The 20287-nt window shown below is 43.7% G+C and overlaps 1 protein-coding gene across 1 annotated transcript in view; it reads left to right on the top strand.

The window, feature by feature from the left end:
• Positions 1-20287, top strand: part of NBAS (NBAS subunit of NRZ tethering complex) — a 317592-nt gene that overhangs the window by 261179 nt on the left and 36126 nt on the right. Inside the window, exons 45-48 of the mRNA XM_082744160.1 lie at positions 2526-2744; positions 5764-5966; positions 7981-8070; positions 19207-19402. Coding sequence (XP_082600286.1) covers positions 2526-2744; positions 5764-5966; positions 7981-8070; positions 19207-19402 — 708 coding nt within the window. The remainder of the gene's footprint in view (positions 1-2525; positions 2745-5763; positions 5967-7980; positions 8071-19206; positions 19403-20287) is intronic.

The raw sequence follows: 20287 nt of genomic DNA, 5'->3' as shown, positions 1-20287 counted from the left end.
AGAGCATTTTGCTGAGAAAAGATACCTAGTGACGCCAGGAAATGATGAAAAGTTGGGGTATATGGAGCTTAGAGTGGGGCTACAATTACATTTGAGACTAGAGGGGTAGCTAGGAGCCAGCTCGTGCAAGTCCAGAAGTACTGTACCAAGGGATTTCCCAAGCTTCTGAAAAGGTTTTTTTCTAGAAGGGATTACATGGCAAATTGATTAGGAAGAAAAACAAGACTGACTGGTAGAAGGTGGCCTGTGTACTCTATCAGTTGGTCACATTACAAGTCAGCTTCAATTTGTTGAAGCTTATGGCGGGTAGGGCATTTGCTGATTGTCCTACACATGATCTCATTTAAGTTCTGGAGATGACATTGCATGGTGGACGACATTGTTCACCTTTCACACATGTGGTCCGGTTGCCTCATCCCCCAGCAGTGAACGGGAAGCAGGGGCGAGTGCTCTTCCTCCTTACCGGCGGCCCCGGAGTGGCTGACAGTGGCACGGCAAACCTTCGACAGCCACGATCGCGTCTGGACCCGTCCTGGGACACAGAGACCACCCGTTTCTCCCAGGACGCTGCTCCCTGGACGTGTGAATTGCCCGCCCCGTCCCTGCTCTCTTGCCGGCCTGTGGTTGAAAGTCTTCCACACCCCTCGGTCAGCTGGGAGAGAAGATATTTGGGCAGCTGGTGTAGCCAAATCGTCCCCAAACCCGGCTTTCTTGAGGAGACAAACATGAGTGAATAGAAAGGAAGGGTTTGTTCCACCATATTCTTATTTGTCTTTGCTCCTGTGGAGCGTCTAGCCAGTGCGCACCCATCCTCTCTGTCAGAGCCTGTGAGGAGGGGGACACGGTGAAGTTGGAGCTGTGTGATGTGCAGGGAGAAGGCAACCAAGGCACTGGGGCTGGCTTTTACTCTTGTCACTCAATCGAGGACCCCCAGCATATCCCAGAACCTCCCTCGGGCTCAGTCTTTCCATCCACATGATGGGCAAAGTCAGGAGGGCCGTCCAACTATGCAAGTTCTATTATCTTCTATTTCTCCACCACAGAAAAGAGTTCACAGTATCTGTGAGGGAAGAGAAAAATGTGAGGGATGCTTGCCCGTCAGTGGGGGCTTCTGATTTTGTTGTATGTCACGAGTGCTTGGAGGTAGCAATCTGGCTACAGAGCTTACTGGAAGCTGCATTTACAGGGCACACGCTTAGTTACAGGTCAGTGGAAATCGTACTTTCCTAAAGTCACTTTTTACCCATATGAATATGGGGTGAAGGAAATGTCAGCCATCTGCGTTATACAACATGAGTTCTGATAGAGTGACTTGGAGCTGGTGGGAAATGCGAGGTTGGGAGGGGCCAGCCTCCTGGCACGGCCACCGACGCCATGCTGTGATGCCCGTGGCACTATTCAGATAACCAGAGACACACAGTAACTGATTTTTAAGAAATAATAGTGAAGATTTTGTCCTGGGACTCTGTTTTTATTTTATTTATTTGAATTAACACAACACCCTTTGAAGGCTGAGTGGTGGACACCACCCTAAATGTGCTTGAGTGTGGTGGACACGACCCTAAATCTAGGATCCAAAGCAGGACAAATCAGTGGGGCCTGAAAAGGCCCAACATGGCTCCCGGGTGTGTGGTGCCTCCGTCAAGACAGATTACATTTAGTCGTGAGGCCAATATTTTTAATAATATTAGAAAAGTATGACTCCTGTATCCATAACAAAATGACTGTCACATATCAGAATTCAATAAGTACTTGGTAGGTAAAGAAATTAATACAACATTATTTTAGAAAATTTGGAAAGTTGAGAACAAAATTGCTCATAATCTTAACACATCAACATTAAGTCACTAGTATGTGTGTGTGTGTGTGTGTGTGTATTTCTGTTCAACTGTACACACTGGGTTAGCTTGGACTTTAACATAAGCATGGCATATACCATTTTATGATTTCTGATTCCTAAAATTTAACATTTTATGATAAGCACTTTCCAAATTGCTATACTGGTTTCATAATTCTAATTTTAATGATGGCATTATATTGTATCTAGTAATTTATCGTAAGTTAGTTACCATTTCTTTTATTATCAGGCAATCAGATTGCTTTTGAGTTTTCATTTTATATTCTTCCAGTTAAAATCTTCATGCCTATACTAGTTTTTTAAAAATTATTTCCTTATAATAAATTATCAGCACTGGTCATTGTGGTTGTAGAAATGGCTCCTCCTTTCTGCACTGTAACCAGTACTCTGAACGCTAGTTTCTTCCTATCACCACCTCCTTTTGCATATTAGCTTAGGATTAAAAAAAAATCTGTATTTACTAATTTAATAGCGCCTCTGGTCCCTCATGTTGTTGTTTTCCTCAGCGAAGGAAAGCTAGTATCACATAAGCCTGTTCGCTGGTTCAGGTCGTCTGCTAGCTTTCCACTTTGGTTCTCTCTGCCTCTCTACTGTCTCACGAGATACGCCGTCTCTGCTAGCATGGGGCTGGCTTGTCTCACTGGTCTAGTCCCTTTTTGTGTTGCAGCTGTCTGTGGAAGCACGGAAGGAGATGACTGAGAAGGCTGTTCAGACTGTCAAACATTTTATTGAGAAGCCGCGGAAAAGGAATTCGGAAGACGACAGGCAGGAAGCCAGTGACTCTAAACTGACCTACGCAGACGCCCTGCATCATCTGGAGAAATCACTCGCTCACCTGGAAACCCTCACCCACAGCTTCCTTGTTTCTCTGAAGACGAGTGAGCAGGTAGTGAAGTGAAAACTTGGCCCCCATGCTCGCTCGCTCAGAGAACATAAGCACACGCTTTCATTTCTCCTTGCAGGCCGTGTTAGTGGTTTTGCTAGGGTTTGCAGTCCTGCAGATGTCTTTGAAGATGGTCCTCAGCCCTTTGTCTTTTAGCTTCTTCGGTCTGTCTTGTTTTGTCTTGTTCTATCAGTTTTCACTTCTTTGGAAAGGATTTGAGGCCACTTACTGGGATTTAGTCTCTGGCAGGGCGGAGGTGTGAGGGTGATGTGGGGGAAAGTCCCTGAGTTGAGGGTAGGTGCCTGGGGGAGGGAGCAGTCACTGAAGCTGAGAAACCATCAGGACAGTGGTTTGCAAGCCCGACAAGCTGGTAGGTGTTTTGCTCTCTCAACTGAAAAATGATAGATTTTTTTTCCTCTGTCATTGCTTCAACGGGTTTTTTTTTTAGTCATATGCACTCATTTTTTTTTTAATTTCTTATTCCCAATGTCATTTTATTATGGATAAGAATTTTTTTGGCTAGTAAAATTTTTCCTACTTGGTTTCCAGTTGCAACCCTCATGGTGTCTCAGAAAATGCTCTCAGGAGAGTGGGGAGCCACTGCCCGTGAGCGGACGGGAGGCCCAGTGTGTTAGAACAGCTCAGGGAAACCCTCTGTAACTTTTGTAGCTTTTCCTCTGTACTGTCGCAGCCAAGAGAGTTTTAGCTCTTCTTCACCCCATAACTGAGAAGTTGACAGATCCATCCGTAAGTGGTTTCATATAGGTGAAAACAGTGTTTAGATGTCTAAGTAATTTTGCATTTGCCCCTTTAATGTGGATGGTAAATGAAACCATAAGTGGCCACTAATCTCCCTTTTCTTTTTCTCAAACCATACATATTGACTGAATTGTATTCTTGGCTTGTAAAGAACTATAGCTGATAGAAAGATGGGTCAGTGGAGAGCAGTTCAGATAATGAACAAATGGAAGGCGTCAAAATTTGTATGAGACTCATAAATGCCAAGCCCTCATGGAAAAGATGATGGGGAGAATTCAAAAGTTTGATAGCAGTTTTATTTCATTTTGTGTTTTTCAGTGCTATTAGCCTGTCTAATGAATCACATTAAATGATGTACAAGCAGTAGAAAAGGCTTTGCAGGGAACAGATTGGCTTTACCAACCCGAATTTTATCCTACTGACATGTACGGTGCTATAATCCGTAATTATGAGAACTGTGGTAAAATTGGAATTCTTCAAGTCAATGTGATTATACTTATTAGAATAAAAAATTAAATACTTATCTTATTTTTTTAATTAAATATACTGTGCTCAAATCTGGAGAACTGTCATTCCTCTCCTTGGAACAAGTATTGTCTTTGAGTGACTAGAATAGTGGATATGAGGCCAAGGGGATCATTAACAGAAACAGCCGTTTGTTTCACCAAGGCTGTGATTTAAAGCTACCGGTGGCTGCTTGTAAATGCCGTTCAGTCAGACCATGGATGGGCCGAGACAGCAGACTCCTTGGACCTGTTGTGCTTTTTATTCGGGCGCTTTTCATAGCAAACAGTGGAGATCACTTTCAGCCTCATACATTTGTCCCTTTTACAGTCAGGCCTTAATTTTAACCTCTTTTTTGTTGTATACCAGGGAAAGAAGATTCCCCTGGGCCCTAGGTTTAGCGCAGTCTTAACTAGAGGCCTTTATCCTATGTAGGCTCAGGTCCCACCTGCTCAGGACGGACACAAGCAGCTGCTCTGTTGCACGCACGGGCACCTTCTTCTGTTAGAAGTTTCACAGCAGAGAGGAGTAAAACGAAATGTCCTGTGCCCAACTCCCAGCTTCAGCAGAGATGAGAACATGACCTCTCTTCACGCACACTCCCACTTTCCCTCACCCCGCCCCCTGCTTATTGTTTTACTTTATCCATAAATACTTGCACATCTCTTTCTAGAGGATACGTGGAAACACACCACAACAACATGATCACGATAAAAAAAATTAATGGCAATTCTTTTTTTTTTTTTTTTAAAGATTTTATTTATCTGTCAGAGAGAGTCACAGAGAGAGGGAACACAAGCAGGGAAAGTGGGAGAGAGAGAAGCAGGCCTCCCGCTGAGCTGGGAGCCCAATGCGGGGCTTGATACCAGGATCCTGGGATCAGAACCTGAGCTGAAGGCAGACACCTAATGACTGAGCTACCCAGGCACCCCAACAGCAATTCTTTAATACCATCAGCTATCCAGTTAAATGTTTGGATTTTACACGGTGGGTCTGAAAGACTAGAGAGCGTCTTCAGGATAACTTGAGAAACTACACACACCCTGGAAAGCATTAACACTAAGTGACCATGTTTGCTGTGATGAAAACCAGTAGCTCGTGGCCTGTTTTCACACATTATTGGTTGTCACATTTGTTCTTACAGACATTATCAGAGGAGCGGGTGGTGTGGCCCAGGCACGGGGAGATGGAGTCTTTCGGATTCTGACCCCCATTCCCCGAATTGCTGGCTGTGTGACTTTGGGCATGTTACTGTACATCTTGGTTTCCAGTTTACTTTTCAGTAAAATGGAGCTAATTAAAAGTCCTCGCAGGGTAATTAGGAGCGTTCAACCAGGTGACACCCATGTACCACCTGGGTTGCACAATAGACGCTCATGGGTCTGAGCTGTTGTGTGGTTGTAGCCTGGTCACAATGACAGAGAAATGAACACTTCACAAGTTTTACTTTGGACCTGACGTTGTGCTGGAGGCCTGACTTCTGTATTTTCTCATTTAATGTTCACGACACCCCTAGTTGCAAGAATCTCTGTCCTCACCCTCATTCTGCAGCCACAGAAGGCCCATGACTACACAGCACACTACAGGCTGAAGCAAGGATCTGTCCTCAAGCCTGGTGTCCCTGAAGCCCAGGTTCTTACTAACCACTGCCTGTTCTTCAGTGCGGGTTGGAGAATCTTCTAAACGTGCTTTTACTGTGTGATGTAGACCCACTGGGTTCCTCTTTGATTCTCAGGCGTCGCATGCCATGTCTTTACAGGAAGTGCTGCGCAAGTATGGCGACCTCTATGACCTGTCCCGGTCAGAGAGAGGGAAAGTTCATGACCAAGCTGTGGCCATGTGTCTAGACAGCCTGCCTCTCAGAATGATTGAGCAGCTGCTGCAGGTGGCCGTGGGCCCTCTGGACATCTCGCCCAAGGACGTGGTGCAGAGCGCAGTAGGGAAGATAGTCTCCGCGTTGAGGTAAGCTACAGGGGTGATGGTTTGCCAGGAGTAGCGTTCATTTCATAGTAACGAAGAAGAAATTCCATGTGTTTAGAAGCATTTTATAAACAATGAAGTACTTTATAAAAGCGAGAGATGATCGTGAGATCTCTCAGACTCTTGGGTCTTAAGAGATCTTGAGAATGGAGAACCATGAAAATGCTTCACCACTGGCGTTGCATGTTCCTAAAGCGGACTTCTGTCTTGCCCCACTTCTCCTCCAGCCCCATTTAATTCTTGGAATAGGGAAAGGCCAACATGGCCCGTGCAGGAGTAGCTGAATGTCAGGCCATCTTGGGAACCCAGGTGGATGTTGGCCTCTTGCCTTTTCTACTTGCCCTGCTTTTGTAGAGGCTGCAAAATGGTTCCCAGAAGCTCCCCCTGAGGTACATAAGGCAAGGCTTACCACAGACTGAAGGAGTTGGACATCTGCTAAGTGTCTCCGAGTTTTATTTACCTGCAGTTAATGGCATGAAACCAGCAGTTGCGAAGCTCTGGCTGTGTCAGTGCGCCCGTGACTTTGTGGGAACGCATCCGGGGGTGCTGGGGAAGAGGGGAAAGTTAAACTCGGAAGAGAATGAGGCATGAGATGCTTTCTGTGAATAATGCAATTAGGCTGAAAGATTCGGTTGTGTTTAATGTATTCTCCTTTTAAGCCTTCTTTGTAATTCTGCATTGCTCTTGAGGAACTTTTTGATTAAATGCATGTCAGTTTTCCACAGCCGAACTGAAATCAAATGAGCCTTTATCAGTTTAATTACCCCAGCCTCATACAGTTTTCACCTTAATGATCTGCGCTATCTGGTAATTTGAGAGAGAGAGAGAAAGAGACGAAAATAAAATATCATAACATTTTTTAAGAAATAAAAAACGTCAAATTAATAAAGTTTGTTCTGTTATTAGCTTATTGTGTTTTGGTGGTGGCGGTGACTGTGAGAGGCCCCAGCTCGCCTCCCTCGGGCGACCACAGACACTGGGCGGCCGTATTTTGCATCTTTCGATCCATAGCTATCTTCTGATTGTTTCTTAAATCAGGATTTCGATGAACCTCCCCAAAACAAACATTTTGAAAACTTAGTGCTTTGACGAATTTAGTTTATTTCCTAAAAAATTACACATTGTCATGAATAATTAAAATATATGATATTTTTACAGTCATAAAATCCTGACATAAATTATACTTATCTCTCTTTCTTTGTGCCCAGTTCCATTTGTAAAGACAGCTCTTCTCTTATAAATGTTACGCTGAGCACACAGAAGACATTCAATAAATGTGAATTAAATCTTTCTGCAGTGGGAGCCAAGGGAGCTTCAGGACTTCAGCCACCTCCTTTTCAAAGGAGAAGAAATTGCTATTGATGGCATCCATAACATTTACCTTCTAGAAAGTTAGTACAATTGAGTAGGCCTAGAACAACAAAGGCATGTAACGAACTGAATCCAGCAGTTGATTTCAATCCTATTACTTAAATTATTCACTAAAACTTCTTTTCTTCTATTGCTTTTTCAAAATTCAGTGGCATCCTAGACATACACATTTGTAAAATGGGCATGATAGTAGCACCTATCTCGTAGACTGCTGGGCACTAAATGGTAGAATGTATGGAAAGCACTTGCACCTGGTAAGTACCATGTAAATAACTAGGTGTTTTTTTTTTTTTTTTTAAGTCCATCTGGAGAATTTAGATGATGATATATTTAACACTTTAAAATAACTTTGAATGTCCATTGAGTGTTTTTTAAATGACAGGAGGCAAGTAGATTTTATTTTCTTGCTAGGAAAGGGAGCATGTATTAGACCAGGAGCTCCTCAAGGGCAGAACATGTTTCATTTCTGTATCTTTAGCACTCGCAGACCGCATACACCCACCATGGCTAGGAGCCAGCAGTGTCCTCTGCCGGAATCCAGCTGGGAGCCTCTGGGTGTGAACGCCATGTTGCTCCCCGAGGTCGAGCCCTCTTCTGAATTGGTTCTGTTTCTCTCCCTTCACAGTGGATGCAGTGCTGACCTCGGTGGCTCGGGGGACCCCCTCCAGGTCCTGGAAGGTGTCGTGGCAGCCGTCCATGCCAGTGTGGACCAGGGGTAAGCCTAGCTCCCCGTGTGTGTGTCGCCTCAGGGCACCCCTCAGAATCTCAGGACTCCTTTTAATTTCACTGTTCATGACACCGACAAGACCAAGCAACCTTTCTAGGTGGGTTTGAAGGAAGAACTGAGGACTTTCTGCCTAACTAAGGAGTCTGCCTCTGGAGTCGTGGTTTCTCCAGCTGTCCTCTTACCCCGTCAGCTTTAGGGGGACACCCCCTTCTCCCTAGAGCCTTGCTTGAGGGGGAGAGCATGGTCTCTGCCCACCTCCTACCGCATGCAGCTGGGAGGGGGAACTGCTTTGAGCTTCTTGGGAGAGAAGGGATTCACATCTCTAGGAGGTTAGCGGTACTGATGAAGGTAACTTTCTGGACTGTATTATTATTTTTTTAAAGCTTTATATCTGTTAGGTCTGCCTTGCCCCAAGAGTATGAGTATACAGGCTTTCTAAGTCTAGAAAAGTGTGTGTCTCTAATGCCATTTTTAAAAGCTTAAATTCAATAAATTCACATATAATATATTATTTGTTTCAGCAGTGAGTGCAGGTCTGTGATTTCATCAGTCTTACACAGTACCCAGCGCTCACCAAAACACATACCCTCCCAGTGCCCATCACCCAGCTGCCCCATATCCCCACCCCCCTCCTCTCCAGCAACCCTCAGTTTGTTTCCCAAGATTAAGAGTCTCTTGTGGGTTGTCTCCCTCTGGTTTTGTCTTGTTTGATTTCTTCCTCTCTTCCCCTATAATCCTCTGCTTTGTTTCTTAAATTCTGCATATCACTGAGATCATATGATAATTGTCTTCCTCTGATTGGTTCATTTCACTCAGCGTAATACCCTGTTCCATCCACATCTTTGCAAATGGCAGGATTTCATTTTTGATGGCGGCATAATATTCCATTGCATATATTCTACCACATCTTCTTTATCCATTCACCTGTCGATGGACATCTGGGTTCTTTCCATAGTTTGGCTGTTGTAGTCTAATGCCATTTTTAGAAAGAATTTTTCATTCAGGTGCAATAATAATGATAAGAAGAACAGCAACTGCAAGTTGTGGTGACATACTTGCCAAAGTTTATGACATCTTTCACGTGTCTGACGTCCATGTCGTCCCTGTAAGGCCTCGACCCAATTTTCTTATTTTACTGTATTTTTTTCAAATAGTCTCTACACCCAATTAGGACTTGAACTCATGAACCCAAGATGAAGAGTCACCTGCTCTACCAACTGAGCCAGCCAGGCACCCCTGTTTTCTTTTTTTTAATAGGAAATATGATATAATAATAATAATGAAGAAATATTTGGGGAAATGCTTCATAGTTCATTCAGTAATGTATTTGTTTTCACTTGCATATTACCTTTAGTTATGGTGCAGGTACACATGTTTTTATATAGCTTCAACCAAAATTCATATTCTTCTTTTATTCACTTGCTACTGTAATTCTTCCCATTTGTCTTTGTAGATTTCCTCGTGATTATTTCTGATGGCTGCGTGTGTTGTTGCCATTTCCCAGGAGGCCTTGCCCCGGGTCATAGGCCGGGGGAATGGAGCCAGGATCCTGGCCAGGCTCTGAGTCCTAATTGAGCACTCAGATGCCTGTACAGGGCATTTCTGTGTTTTGCTTTATGCCTGAGGCTTGAGTGGAGGAAAAGAGGATGAGCCGTATAGGTGAATCTGGGAAAGCACTGCAGTCAGCCCTCTACGCACTCAGCCTTCTCTGTTGTTCTAAACCCCTTGGCTTTGGGGTCTCAAAGTATAACGAAGCTGTTTTACACCTCTTATTTGAAAGTGGAATGAAATGATCTCTGCGTTCACTGTGAGTCATACCCCTGTGCTGCGTCATGAGGAGTTAGATACGGGGAGGAGACAGCGTGGCCCCTGAGATGCTCAGAGGCTTGTAGGGAGATGAGCCTTCCCTGAGCTCTAGTTGCCATAGGACCGCGGCTGAGTGCCGCACGGGGAGCAAGGTGGATGGGGCGGTTTATTCGGTCTGAGGAAGTCAAGGCAGGATACCCAAGGGGCGACATTGGTTCTTGTCCATGAAGTGGGAGTCAGGGAGGAGGAGGAGCCGGGGAATGGTACCCCAGGCAGAGGAGGCGGCCTGCGCCCCGGCGCATACAGCAGGGAGGGAGCAGGTGGAGACGCTGCACGGGAAACCCTCTGCCCCGCTCCGGTGGTGTGTCCTGCGTCTCCCTTCTGGTCCAGCTCTGCCTCGCCCGGTGACTGCTGTCCAGCCACGGGATGATACAATCAGAACTGGCAGTAAGCCCCCTCCAGTGGGGACATGGCTACAAGATTAAAAGGCAGTATTCTTCTTAGTGAATTTCCAGCCGGAAAACATAGGGGAATCCAACTTGGGTTTCTCACATACAGACTCCTTTTTTTTTAAAGCTTTGATTTCCAGAGGCACCTGGGTGGCTCAGTGGGTTAAAGCCTCTGCCTTCAGCTCAGGTCATGACCCCAGGGTCCTGGGATCGAACCCCACATGGGCTCTCTGCTCTGCGGGGAGCCTGCTTCCTCCTTTGTCTTTCTCTGCCTGCCTCTCTGCATACTTGTGATCTCTGTCTGTCAAATAAATAAATGAAATCTTAAAAAAAAAAAAAAAAAAGGTTTGCTTTCCAAAGAGGAAGACATTGGGAAATGGAGAAACAGAGCAAGATCTTACTTTTTATTCCAGAGACACAGCATAACAAAGTCTTCTTAACAGGAAAACTTTAGTGAACTTTTTTTTTTTTGCTTAAAAAAAAAAAATGAAGGAAGAAAAGTGAAGTCATAACTTTCATTTCTGGCAACTGTTTTTTGAATCCACACAGTTAAGCCTAAATCCTTGGCTTTAATTTCTCTTCTCAAAACTCTGCCTGGCAGATCTCATAGGGGAGACACTTAACTTTCCAGGTAGTTCCCTCTCGGGGAGGGTTAGGGTGACCGAGGGTAACCCTCCCGGTCATTCATTATGTGTCCTGATATTGCCACCTCACGCCCAGGAGGCCCGCCAGACCTGTGTGTCCCCTTCGCCCTCAGGCCATACCCTGCCTCCCTCAGTCCTCGCCCTGAAACTTGACCGCACCGCCCTCTGTGGCGTCTGTTTGCAGAGTGAATCCCTCTCCTCATGCACGCTGTCCGCTCTCACGCAGTCACGTGCTCTGAGGCCAGGCCCACACCCACCCACAGCGTTCCTGGCATGTAGACTGCACGGAAAAGTCAGAATTTGCATGTGTGTATTCATGGCTATCGCCGAGTGTTTGATTTTGTGGCTAATTTTTAGACAATTTATATCAGCAGCAGCATGTCCTTTTTTGACCTTTTATATTGATACAAGTCTGATTCGCCTTTGAACTATAGTTTCCGCTCCATTCACAAAGCCCCATGTCCCTCCTCTTCCGCCTGTGCTAAATGTTGGCCTCTTGCATCTACTGCACCCAGACAGGCCGCCTGGGGCGTGTCTGGACAGACAGACTTCCTTTCCAGTGGAACCAATTCTTGCCTCCAGACAACAGGGCTAAGTATTGTAAGGATTTGAAATAGTGTCAAAGATCTTTTGTAGCATCTACAATTAAAGATGAGATTAAGGTAATTAATTATTGAGAGGCTCAGGCACATACATTGAATTTTATAAGTGTACTTTCGTTCCTGTTTTATGTATGTCTCTAACATATTTTAAGAATATAAATTTCCTGGTTGGGTTAAGAATTGGTTGATTAGATTGCTTAAGAAAAATGGGCTTAAAAACATTAGTAGCTAAAACAATTTTCTAGAACAATATATTTGTTAAACCTAGAACTAAGAAAAGATCATCATGCATTTAAAAACAAAAAAGTAATGAACGTTGATGACTCAGTGCTGAGATCTTCCCCAAAGTGGCTTTTCGGGAACCCACTGAATCCTCACAACAGTCCCGTTATAGTGTTATTGCCCCCATTTCAGAGTAGGACATGATGCTCAAACAGGTTTCGTCGTGTGTCCGGGCTCACCCAGGTAAGGTAAGGACATGCTCAGAAGTTCCTCTCACCTCTCATTAAAGAGCCCACAACAGACAGGACTTCTCAGACGCCACTGTATGCAGGGATTGCCTGGGGGTCTTCTGAAGATACAGATTTTACTTAGGTCTGGGTAGGGCCTGAAATTGTGCCTGTGTAACCAGCCCCCAAGTGTTGCTTCGTCCTCGGACTGAACTTGAAGGAGCAAGGTCTTGGCATCACTTCCGCCACTTTTCCCCGCCTTTTGCCTCTCCTTCCCTCTGCCAGGGCCTCTTCTCCTCTTCTACCCCCGCACCCCCCACTCCTCTAGCTTTAGACAGCTTCTTAACAGGAATGAGCAACCCGTGTGAACCAGGACATTAGTGATTCTCAAAAGGATGTGCAGAAATAAATCCACTCAGAGAACAGACAATTAATGCGGAATTCCTCTGTGCACTATTTAAAAAGGAAAAAAGATTTCCTTCAAAACTATTGAGTATTTTGGAAGTTGTTGTTTGCTTGTGTAAATTGCTACTTAATCACAGTCTGGCTTCAGCTGTCCGAGGGCTTCCTGGATATTGAACATCATCAGATCTTTCAGACTTCATTGAGCTCTTTGGTATTACATGGGGATTTCACAGTCTTTTTAGAGCTCGGAAAATAAAAGAAAAAAAAAAAAGGAAAGAAAGCCCACCAAAGCAAATTGAATCTGATTTCTTCTTAGTCTTCATGCTCTGTGGGGCAAAATAAATCATCAGCCGTCGCCTAGGTACCCACAGTGCACGAGCATTGTGTGCTGTCGTCCTGAGCCTTGCTGATAGCCATGGTCACCAGTGAGGCTGGTGGGTCCACTGTCCTGGTATTTCTCAGGGCCACCTCAGGCCATACTGAGGACTTCATAGCTGTCATTTTTGCCTCATTTTAGCAAGATGTGCCCAAGCTTTTACTGATAAACGAACCTCAGGAAGAGATTCTGGGTTGGCATACGTTTGGGAACAGCCACGAAAGGCTGTTATTCGTGTTTGCCAAAAAGTTCAGGCTTGAGATTAGAGTTGTGTGTACATCAAAATTATTTCCTTTGTAGGAATTATTCTTTTGATAGAATTTGATTATGTTAATTATTTGTAGGAAGTCACACTTTCTCCACTACAGCCAGGCTATTAGCATGTTATGAGTTCGTTTATTTGCAGTTCTCTAATTCCTGGCCGAGCACCAATAATAGAAGCTGTTACACCGGGGAGGTCTCCTCCACGCAGCTCCGAATGCAGTGAGGCAAGTGTGCGTGGCATGTGGATCAGTGACCCGAGTTGTGGGATCTACGTAGAACACGAATATTGGGGTCTCTCACTGCTCACGCACTTCAGTTACTTGCTGCCCCTCCTCACCCCCTTCTTCATCTCACCTAGCCTTTTACACATCAGGGTTTGCACATGTGTTTCCCACGGAGGCCAGGTGGGTGACGGGAATGAGCGAGGTGGGCAGGGCTTACCGAGAAGAAGGAGGGGGTGGAGGGTGAGCGGAACGCGCGCTCACGTGGGCCTTGTCTGTAGGAAATAGCGGCCAGTGGCTGGTGTGTCCTTATCATCCAGCTTTCCAGGGGGAACGGGCGGTTAAGGGAGTAGATGCAAAGAGATTTCATCACAAGGAAAGACATTTCTTTTTTAATCTAAATGAGCTGACGGATGTTAACTAAAGTTACTGTGGAATCCGTTCACCATACGTGTAAGTCAAATCATGATGCTCTGCCCCATCAGTTTATACAGTGCCATATGTCAGTTCCATCTCAGTAAAACTGGGGGAGGAGATAGAGGAGCTGGAAAAATCTTGATTTCCTGTAAAAATTTAAATTTTGAAACATTGGCATATTACCATACAAACCAACACAAAACTTCGGCTGCCAGTTTGTAACTTCCATATAAAAGATATGACTAAGTGACCTTCTGTTCCCTTCAGGCATTCAAATTCTATGACATTTATGTTTATACGAAATCACAGTGGTCTGTGTTTTTTTTGTTGTTGTTGGAATGCAGTCTTTTCATTCCCCCATTCCCAAATAAGAATAATAATTTTATTTGTGTCGTGATTATATAAAGTGCTTTTGTATTGACCATCTTTTTTAGTGAACCTTAACAATGTAAGTTCAAGGTTGAGTTATCTTTGTAGGAATATGCCACACAGAATCTGAAAATTCTTTTACCAAGGATTAGCTTATTAATATTCTCACAATCTGTCTTTTTACTTTGATTCTGTAAGTGCTTTTGTTTGGCTGACATTTCTCTTCTATTCCTTTTGTGAATATCCTCTTGTTCTATAGAACACCACTTTTCTCAAATTAATCATTCAGTGAGCGTATTTTTGTTGTTATTGCTGCTGCTGGTTCTCTGCTAATAGAGCTATTTCAGAGGACTCCTTATCTTTTGGGCCAAAACCGATTGTGTGAATGTGTGTTTCCTTTAGTGGTTAATTTTTTTTAAAACAGTGTAGTAAGTTACTCTGTGCAGTATAATAACCTCCTCCCCAGAAAAACCTCATTATAGAAAAAAGGTGGAAAATGGCTATTTGCAGTGAAACTATGAGTGATTTTTTTCTTTTATCTGTTCTATAACTTTATCCGTTTAAAAACATTTATATGACTTTTATAATAAAGTAATAATGTTCTCTTTTTATTCCTAAGCTCATTAAATCTTCTCCTTGCCTTCATAAAATATTATATAAATGGGATCATTTTCCTTCTTCCTGTTCTGTTTTTTCACATTATGAAAGTCATAATTGGTTATCTCTCACCTTTTTACTTCAAATATTTCAAACCCACAGGAAACTTGCAAGCATAGGAAAAAGAATACCTGTATACTCTCCCCCTTGATTTGTCAGTTTGTTGCCATTTTATCAAATTTCTGCTCTTTCTCTGTCTCTGTATATGTGTGTAGGTATATTTGATGAGTCATGAAAGTGACTATGGATTTTATTTTATTTTTTTTTTAAAAAAGGTTTTATTTATTTATTTGACAGAGATCACAAGGAGGCAGAGAGGCAGGCATAAAGAGAGAGGGAAGCAGGCTCCCCGCTGAACAGAGAGCCTGATTCGGGGCTCAATTCTAAGACGCTGGGATCATGACCTGAGCCGAAAGCAGAGGCTTTAACCCACTGAGCCACCCAGGCACCCCATGACTATGGATTTTAAAAACTCAGACTGAAATGAAAATTTTAGCCATTTTGCAGTCAAAATCTTTAGGAGATGGTATCTAGGTAATGTCCTTGGGTGACTTTTCCCACAGACCTGCCTTTCACTTCTGTGTGATCTTACTGAACACCAGTATTCACGCGGCTATCAGTGAGGCTTGCCTAGAACACGGTGCTTCCAAAGCACAGCACTTCTGTTCTAGGAATGAGTTTTCCTAATTTTATTATGTGTTTAAAACGATCAACCCAAAGTTATAGCAGATTTCCCCAAAATGTCAAGTATTACCAACCGCACAATAAATTCTAATGTAAATGAAATCTAACTCAATATAATGACTTGGAAAACACAATAATAATTTTCTGTATCTCATCAGTATATGAATAATTGTAATCTTCTGCCACCGTGTTCTGGAACGTGCTCCCGTATGGTTTGGTAGTACTGCGTAATAATTGATGAGGCATTAAGATCGTCCAAGTTCAAATATTGGCTCCACTCCTTATTTGGTGACCTTGGACATTAAACCTCTCTGTGGTTGTTTCCTCATCTGCAGATTGGAGATGATAACAGAATGCTTGAAAGAGAGTAATGATGAAGTGTAGAATTCATAGCTCCTTGTAACTCCTTAAGTCACTGTTTTCATTCTTGTTCACCATAGTCAGGTCTTGGGTAATTGTCATACTTCCAGCTGCAATCTTCGTGACTCCAGCTTCTTCTTGTGGCTCATCCTACCTGCTGCACATTAGGCACTAGGGTGGCAGGGTAAAAAAAATCAGCTTCATATTATGTAAAATTGCTTCGGACTCCAGGCCAAAAATGTGCTTTAAGCTCCTCTTCAATATACCTAATTGGACCCCTGCAGGCTTCACCCAAAAGGGCCTGAGCCTGCCCCAGTCTATACACTTCTCTGATCACTTAACAGGATTATCACTTTTCAGTACTCAGAAATCCCCCACTGTTCTCATTCCATACAAAGTTAAGACCCAAGATCCTCGATGATAATGGTTGCCCCTAATTGCAGCACTTAGTTATCTCTTGATGCATTATGTGCTTTAAATTGATCACTTACGTGTTTGTTTCGTTCTCAAAAGCTTCATGGGTAAGGGAGTGGTATCCATCTCCAAATTACAAATGAGGGACTGGGGCTCAGAACCTTGAAGTGGCTTCTTGGTCAGCGTCACAACGTCAGGGAGAAGTCAGCCTGGGAGCTGAGTCTGGGCCTGACAGCTGCCGAGCCTCAGCTTTCCAAGCGTGAAGCTGCCTTCGTAGCCTTTGGCGCGTGCTCTGGGCCACCCACGCGAGAAGACCTCTCTTCCCTACCTCAGCCCGTCCTCGTTTACCGCCTAGACGACTGTGCTCTAAGCACCCCCTGAACATACGCTGTCCTTTCGAGTCTTTGGGTTCTTTTCTTGCTCTCCTCTTTGTCTGGATGGTTTTCCCCCACATTTCCATGTACGTCCATGCCATTTTGTCCATTATGGGCCTGTGCAAATGCCACAGCCTCTGTGAAGCCTTCCCTCTTCTACTCACTGCTTCTCCAAAATGATCATTCATATTTACATAATTAGTAATTTGAATAACAGTCCCTTTAAAAATCTTCCTGCACTGTTACCAGTTCATTGAAGGCAGGAATGCTGTGATTTTCATCCCTGTATCAAGCACAAACTGGTGTTTGGGTAATACCAATAAGAACCATAATGATCACTGTGCGACCGATGGTGACTATTTATTAAGAACTTCCCCTGCACCGTGTATTGTGGTGAAGTACTTCGTGTACGTTATCTTTGTTTCACAGACTCCAAGAGACCCACTTACAGGACCTATGTCCACTTTACTACAAGATGGGGAAGATGACATCCATGATTTTTATATGGGGCCAGGGTTCGCCTTTCCAGCCCATTCCCCCGAAACACTTGTCCTCTGCCTGACATTGTCTGGCTACTTGCCGCAGAGATTTCCAGGAGATCCTGGGGGTGCTCTCCTTTTCTGGTACCCCAGGTTTGCCAATTTGGACCCATAGCAAGGACACTAGGTAAAGCTAAGAAATGATGTCGTAGGTTGAGAAAATGCTTGAGCCAGTTAGCCATGGTGTTTAACCGTTTCTTTTATTCCGAAATACAAATAATAAATTATCTTTTCTTTTTAAGATTTTATTTATTTATGTGACAGACAGAGATCACAAGTAGGCAGAGAGGCAGGCAGAGAGAGAGGAGGAAGCAGGCCTCCTGCTGAGCAGAGAGCCCATGGGCTCGATCCCAGGACCCTGGGATCATGACCTAAGCCGAAGGCAGAGGCTTTAACCCGCTGAGCCACCCAGGCACCCCATGAGTTATCTTTTTAATCGGAATTTCCATGAAGTTGTATTGACAAGTATATTATAGAATGCGTACTAACAGGAACACTCAGTGGTAATTGTCGAATCTTTCAGAATTTCTGAAGGAGCAGGAGGCTGGCTGATGACAAAGCAAAAGCTGGCGCCTTGCACCCCCACCTTCACCCGCTCCCCTCCATATGTGTAGCATTCCTCAGGCACCCCTGACTGCCATAAAACGATAAATAGTTAACTTGCAGAGATCACAGTCCTGCAAGGTAGAAGTCTCCCTTGGTTTGCAAATCTGTGGTCTTGTTAGGTCATAGAATTTGGGACTTGGTGCAGGTGATTTATTGCCGGAATCCTCATAAGGTTGTGGTTACAGCAAAACCTATGTGACTCAGGGCTTTATCACTGCTCCTCAGGGCCTTGTGCAAGTGAGGTATCTGTATGAGACCTCTGAATAGTAATCGGTAGTAATTCATTGACATCATCATCAAACCAGTTGCTCTCCTGAGATGGCCCATTTGGGATTACAAGGGAAGAGATTCTAGAGCTGGATAGAAAGTTGCACAAATATTTCTTTCTCTGTAGCTTTTTAGACTTCACAGTACTTTTAATAACCATGCATTCATATTTTATCTTTAGGGTAATATAAAGCCTGATGCTCTAACCCCATATGGAAATTCTGTCAGAGTATAGTGGTAGAAGGAACATGCGCTTGGAGCTTGTATTGTACCGTTCTAGATATCTGTGAACATACCATATTCCTTCTTTGAAACCCATGTCCTCATCTATAAAAAGAAATTTACATGTACAGCATAAGGGCTAACAATATTAATAATATTATCTATTTGAAGGTTACGAAGAGAGTAGATCTTAAAAATTCTAATCTCAAGGAAAAAAATGTAATGATGGCAGGCAATGGGTGTTAACTAATCTTATTAGTAACCATTCCACAACATATACGTATATCAGATCATTAAGTTATGCATCTTAAACTTACACAATGTTATGTGTTAGTTATCTCTACAACTAGAAAACAATTTAAAAAAAAATAGAATTTGTAATATCTACTTTGCATAGTTACTGTCAACTAGTAATAGTTTATATAAAACTCAGTATGATGCCTGGCTCTCTGTGTATCAGTAACAGAAATAAACCATACTTCTTACTACACTTTGTCTAAGACACAGAGTAACTAAGAATCTATTAATTATTTTCCATCTGCTTCATGCAACTCAGTGTGATAACTGCTTAAAAATTACATTCATCTTACATAGTTTTAAAAATACCTCATATGGTTGCTTTGTGCCATTTAAAACCCAAATTTATCGGGGCGCCTGGATGGCTCAGTGGGTTAAAGCCTCTGCCTTCGGCTCAGGTCATGATCCCAGGGTCCTGGGATCGAGCCCCGCATCAGGCTCTCTGCTTAGTGGGGAGCCTGCTTCCTCCTCTCTCTCTGCCTGCCTCTGCCTACTTATGATCTCGGTCTGTCAAATAAATAAATAAAATCTTTAAAAAAATAAAAAATAAAACCTAAATTTATCTTAATAGAAAAAAAAAAAAAAAAACCAGTGTCACCCAACAAATAAGGCTTTGGGTTAATCACTGCATTTGGTTACTGGGATTTTTCTTGTTTTTAAGACTTAATGAGTTTCTATCTAACCCTTGATTTTGCCCTTCAGAGAAGACTTGGTTTCCTCCGAGGACCTGCTGGAGTGGCTGCGGCCCTTCTGTGCTGATGACGCCTGGCCTGTGAGACCTCGCATTCAGGTGCTGCAGATTTTGGGACAGTCCTTCAACCTGACGGAGGAGGATGGCAAGCTCCTTGTGTTCTTTAGAACAGAAGCCATTCTCAAAGCCACTTGGCCCCAGAGACAGGTAGGGGAGCATCCGACTGGTTATCAAATGTTTTCTCTGTTAAAAATCATCGGAGGTTTTTTCTTGATTACTTTGGACGACGTGCCAGTGAATAATCCGTTCAGGATGTCACCCGTCCCCTGTGTTCTCAGTGTGGCTGTTTAGGAGTTAAATATGCACAACAAAGCTGGTTTGGAGTTTTCCGTCGGTTTGAAGAGGCGTGCGCACCGGAGGTGGTGTCTCGTTCACTCCCCCAATGTGTGTGGATCATTTTTCTCTTCATAGGATGTAGTCAGGATTCATCACTGTACGAGTTAATTCCCGCAGCTCTCCCGGTCCCTGCAGAAGTGCGTTTGGAACGGGAAACGCAGTGTGCGGTTTAGCTCATTCATTTTTCTCATACTCTGCCCAGGCAGGCAGGCAGGTGCCCTCCTCTCTCTTCTGTACCTAGAGCGACAATGCAGCACACACACAAGATCTCAGTTTCTCCATCCCAGCCTTCAAGACGCTTCACTCAGTTCGTCTTCTCTCTGGAACCTCCCCTGACCATTTCACACTTAACTTTGAATTCTACACATTTGAGCTTTAATTACGTATTGTGTATCATTATTGTTACTATCATTATCAGTACTATTAAAGTCTTGTCTCCCCACTGCTGTGGAAACTCAGAAGCCCTGGTGGTTGTATTACTGTCTTTTGAATTCCCCTAAGTGTGCCGTGCGCATACTCTGAGCTCAGATACTTGTTGATTGAGGAAATGGGAATGCTGATTCCTAAATCAAAGAAATAGGGTGCCCATTGATGTTTGGTTGAACTCTGAATGGATGCATCTGAAAAGACATAGGATGTAGGAATCCTCACCTCAGTTGAGTGCCTTAGCCTGAAGGGTAGACCATATACCAATGC

Source organism: Mustela nivalis (assembly GCF_964662115.1).
Source record: "Mustela nivalis genome assembly, chromosome: 8".
NCBI lineage: Eukaryota > Metazoa > Chordata > Mammalia > Carnivora > Mustelidae > Mustela > Mustela nivalis.
This window is presented reverse-complemented; position numbering and strand designations above follow the sequence as displayed.